Source organism: Montipora capricornis, chromosome 10, assembly GCF_036669925.1.
Source record: "Montipora capricornis isolate CH-2021 chromosome 10, ASM3666992v2, whole genome shotgun sequence".
Classification (NCBI taxonomy): domain Eukaryota; kingdom Metazoa; phylum Cnidaria; class Anthozoa; order Scleractinia; family Acroporidae; genus Montipora; species Montipora capricornis.
In genome coordinates, this window is record NC_090892.1 from 41,968,764 (window position 1) to 41,973,763 (window position 5,000).

At 39.8% G+C, this 5,000-nt stretch overlaps 2 protein-coding genes across 3 annotated transcripts in view; one reads left to right on the plus strand and one right to left on the minus strand.

The window, feature by feature from the left end:
* LOC138019576 (protein kinase C, brain isozyme-like) overlaps positions 1–2,649 on the minus strand; it is a 24,963-nt gene extending 22,314 nt beyond the window's left edge. The window contains exons 1-2 of one of the 2 annotated variants that reach the window (XM_068866430.1): positions 1,730–2,649; positions 1,089–1,345 (exon numbers count right to left, since the gene is read on the minus strand). In XM_068866430.1, the coding sequence (XP_068722531.1) occupies positions 1,089–1,110 (22 nt within the window). In that variant the 5' untranslated portion in view covers positions 1,111–1,345; positions 1,730–2,649. Of the gene's footprint in view, positions 1–1,088; positions 1,346–1,729 lie in introns of those variants that run through there. The other variant, XM_068866429.1, reaches the window with a different exon arrangement.
* Positions 2,650–4,628: 1,979 nt separating this feature from the next.
* LOC138019021 (orexin receptor type 2-like) overlaps positions 4,629–5,000 on the plus strand; it is an 11,913-nt gene continuing 11,541 nt past the window's right edge. Inside the window, exon 1 of the mRNA XM_068865688.1 lies at positions 4,629–4,748. The gene's annotated coding sequence lies outside the window, so the exon portion shown is untranslated. The remainder of the gene's footprint in view (positions 4,749–5,000) is intronic.

Genomic DNA, 5,000 nt, shown 5'->3' on the forward strand with positions numbered 1-5,000 from the left:
TTATCCTTTCGGCGATGGAGGAATTCACTAATCCCCTTTCAGATTTTTATTGATGTTACTTTCACTGACAGAAAGCAGGTTACAGATCTTACTTCTGTAATATTTGTATTTAATTTCATCATCTGATACAGTGATACATACAGCTTATAAGTGCTGTTATCCAGGGTGACAATCTTATTGAAGTTATGAAAAGAAGAGGATATGTTACCTGCATCATTTCATTTATCAATATTGCAGAAACGAAGTTTGCTTCCCGAGAAGCAAAAAGGTTCCTGAATTTCTTTCAGAAACATTTGCTTCTTCGACAAATTATGTTTCCTCGGCTGCGCGCTTGGGGATATAGGAAAATGTTTTGCGGGAGGGCTTTATTCGAAAACGTAGTTCCATTGGACACCGATGATGGATCGCCGTTAAAATGGTTAACGCAAAAACCTTGAGTATTCGCGTATCATTTGCCATCTCGGTCAGATGAGGCAATTTCATCTCCAAGCCTCGTTTCCAAAAACATTCTTCCAAATTTACTTAAACTTAATGCTGTTCCGAGAGGGAATGCTTTTTATCATCAATGCCTTTAGAGTTTGGAAATAAATAACTTAATGGGAATTTGCTTTGAAAGCGAGGCTTGGTGGTGAAAGAGGTGAGTCTGACGTCATCATGTTTGAGGTCTCTCACAGACAATATTCCTGCTTTCGAGAGTGTCTGCTCAACCTTATCTGTCCTTATTGCATGATTGACACCTTTCGTTATTCTACAATCTTTATCAGTTCCGTGCAGACCGGTTAAATATTCAATTGTCTGGAAGTATGGGGAGGGCTCGACAAGGTAGCGGGGAAGAGCGGGGCTGATAAATTGCAATTAGGCCTAGTTTGGGGATTTATACACATAAATCCCCCTTTTAAGGGATTTATACAGTTGAATCCCTCCCTTCAGGGATTTATCATACAAATGATTACCCCCTCTCAGGAATTTACAATGGAATAGCAATGAAACCAAGCATTTCACATTTATCATTGTGTTGCAATTTTACTTTAAAGTAAAGTAACCATATTTAACGTCGATAACTCGTAACAGTAATTCAACTGACAAACCTGAGGTCGACGGTGCGCTCATTTTACTCCTCCCTCTCCATCAGTGCTCCGTTTTACGTGTATTTAAGGGTACTTAGCTACACGCAAAGGAAAGAAGTCGAAACAAGGATGCGAGATCCAGGAACCGAACTCAGGACCTCTTGCACCAAGGCCGCGCACTAACCGACTGTGCCATCCTCGCTCCTAAAGCCCACTTTCGACTTAAACGCAGCTCTTGCGGATAAATTTACAGCAGCTATGTCGTCGTAGGCATTGTCCTTCATTGCATGCATAAAATAAAAAAAAGTACACGTTTGTCTCTAATACGATGTAAAGTCGGGACCTTGAAACTGTGAACGTATATTGAATAAAAGTAGCGCCACATATCCCCTCAGTTGATAAAGCTCAAACAATTTTCTTAAAGTAATTTGCTCTTTCTGTCTTCTTTTTCTGCGACAACTTCAAGTTTTTTTGGAAGCTTTTTACAAAGAGGTTAGAGATTCAACTTCAAAGAATCGTGGAAATCGAAGCTTTCATCATACAGTCGCCATCTAAAATTCGAAAGTAGATATACTTCTTGTACAGCTGTGCTTTTTGCGTATTGCGCAATTGGCGTTTGCTTGAAGGATCGGTGCTTTAACCAAACCAGATTGTTTTCTCACCAAAAAGATACGTAAAACAGCTTTTATCGCTCCTTGTCCTTTGTGGGAATCAAAGTGAGTTGGCTGAACTTCACTGAGTTACCGTGCTCTTGATGGACGCTTGTTCAATCTACCCACGTACTTGCAATATTGACTGAAATGCAGGGTAGCCCGGCGATAAATATACATAGTTACTTAGTACATTGATATTTTACGTCATTTTTAGTACATGCGGAAGGGAATAACATTTATAAGGGGCGGATACTTCCGGCATTTTTTCACTCAGGCAGCAGCTCGCCTGACTCCAAGTGTGTCGAGGCTTTCCATGGCCAAGGCGTCAGCGTACTCTATCTTACCCAAAAATTATCCCTAGAACTTTTTCTTTGGGTGGATTCAGGAGGTCTGCTCAGTTTGATTGTGCGGCTGCCCCAGACAGAGGAAGCATACTCGATAACTTATCTCACTAAACCAGTTTGGCGACTTGACTCCCAACAGACCGAAATGCTAAAGCTTGTTTTCTTCGTCTTCTGCTTCTAAATCAAAATCTCATGACTTGCATCAGCGGCGCTTATTATTCAACAAAAATTTCGTTTTGAAGTTTCGGAAATTTTCCGTTTGCTGAATGGAACGAGACTTTCCGATACGTTTGATTAAACCCTACCCAAGCCATCGCATGAGTGGGCCAATCAGGGAGCTTGCTGTGAGCAATATTTCGGTCGGACGAAACCGAAATGGACCGTCCAATTTGACTTCCAATCGGAATTTTCGGATCTTTGGTCGAATGGTAAGCGCTCAGGAAGAGGAATATTTATTTGGCAAAAGGGAATGTTGTTTGTCCCAAGGTGCTGTTAAAAAAATAGTGATATTTAAAAGGTGCACTTGAGATATTCAAGAGGTCTGATATTTAACTGAAAGAAGTTGTCCAATACGTATTATTTTTGAAGGGGTAAGCTATTCTAAATGTGATGTCCAAAGTTCATTCCTTGCGATGTATGCGATATTTATCTGTCACATACCCCAAATAATTCAGGGCACCCGGAGCGTGTTATGTAAAGAAATTAAATTCCTTTGGTTCCCGAAATCCAAAATAACATTTTCGGAGAGAGGATATCAGATGGTGAATACAGCGTTTTGTCTTGGTTACTTACATGTTTAACTAATGAACCTGAACAGACGCTGTTCTTCAACCAGCCTTTTTTTTCATAGAAGTTTGCCGTTTCGTTGCTCTAGAAATTGTCAAAAGTACCTTGCTGAAGAGCGACGGAAAATATATATTTTTGCATCAAATCACTGACTGAAATCGGTAGGGCGGGCATTTGAATGGCGACAATATTTTGCATGTTTTAAGAATAGGAAATCGATGGCGCGCGATATCACTTTTTTACCATCCGCTCTATCAATGATGAATCGTGTTACTAGACTGGGCGCGATTTTGAGGCGTTAATATAAATAGCACATTATATGGCGATATTTCTTGTTTACAAACATTGACGACACATTTTTTTTTTTTATAGACAAATTTGCTAACCACGGAACAAAAGAAGTTATTGTTTCAACAGCCAGTTAGGGTTCTGGTTGGCATATTAATAACAATGGGTGACGTCACGAGAAACATCGCTATTGACGGCGTTGGGAGAAAGCAATTCCGTGCAGAATATAGTTTACTTGAATAATATGAACATAAGAGAAACATGATGTTTATTGCTTCAAATGACATAGGTGTACGGGCCTAGGGGGTTGGGGGGGGGGGGGGGGACACAGCTCCCCCAGTTTCGAAAATTGTGAAATTTTTTGGACAAAACGCTCATGATTCGGGCATCATGCGTACAGCACTTGTCAGAAAATAAAAAACAAAAACACCAAAAAAAGAGACTGAAGGGGAACAACAAAACGATGACATAATAATCAAAGAAAACGAAGACCAAGCCATCATGATGGCAAGACTTTGAGACAGCATACGTGGAGAAGTCACAAAAACCAAAAGCAGAAGTCATTGAAGCATTGCACGAAAACTGCCTCTATGAAAATTACCCCAGAGTTCTCCAAGTTCGCGTCCATACCTGCAACATCATTCTCAGTGGAGCTCTCCTTCCGGCTGTCTGCGGCGCTTAACGACTTATCTTCTGAACACAATGGGACAGCATAGACTGAATAGCCTTGTTATAGTCTGTATCGAGCGCTCCTATGGCAATAAAGTATTTGTGAACAGTATGGACAAGATAATTAACATTTTCGGACAGTGCCACGGAAGAAAGAACTTTTTCTTTTTATACTTTTACAAGTAATGATCACTAGATCGAGTAGACTGTCGATAGAGGCCACAGAGTATGAGAGGTTTTAAAATAACTATTTCAGGAATTATAGCAGTTTCATTAGACGCGTAATGTGTGAACGATCTTGTTTTTCATGCAATGTGAGCGCGTTTGTTTCCGGATTTTAACACTCACTCATTCGGGCGATGTGTATTTTTTTCGGGCAAGGAGTTCGCATCATTTACGTACAATAGAGGTGACAGTCGTCTCAAGACTGACCCCCTGAGAAACACCGCAAAGGGTAAAAGCTTTCGTATTTGATTATTTTATTTGAGTGCTTTGCGGAAAACGAACCAGGTAAGGTGAAAAGAATGTAACTAAAATTCTAATACCGTAATGTTCGAGCATTGTCTGATAACATTATATGATCGATTACTGTGGCAAACACCATTTTTAAATAAATATTTATGCTTAGTGAGGATATTTTACAATCAATATTATATTCTGTTGACAATATCAAATAAAACGTGCTAAGTGGAATATCGGGCTCGATATTGAGATTGAGATATTGAGAAATATGTAAGACATCCCGTTTGTCAAGAATAGCAGTTAAAAATACAGTTAAAAATAGAATGTGCGTAATGAATTTATAATTATTTGTATCAAGATCATCCTCCCCTTTATTGAAATACTGGCACTATCTTCTCAGATTTTAATTTTGAACCGTAAGAGCCGCTTGCAACAGCGATTCATTTGTGACTGATTGTGACAAGAGGTCCAGAGAAAAGGTGAGCATTGGACTTAAAAAATTTAGGGCGGGCACAGGATTGCAACCTTGCAATTCGTCTCAGTCGGCGAGAAATGCAGGGACTATGTGGTATCAGGCTTAGAAACAGATTGCCCTACGGAGGCAAAGTGTTTATTTAGAATGTCTAACATTTTTGCTTCACTGAGAAGTGTGGGCGTCTATCGGCTAGAAATCTTACTATTCATATTGCCAATAGATAGTATCGCTCTCTATTACCAGAGCAGAACACCTC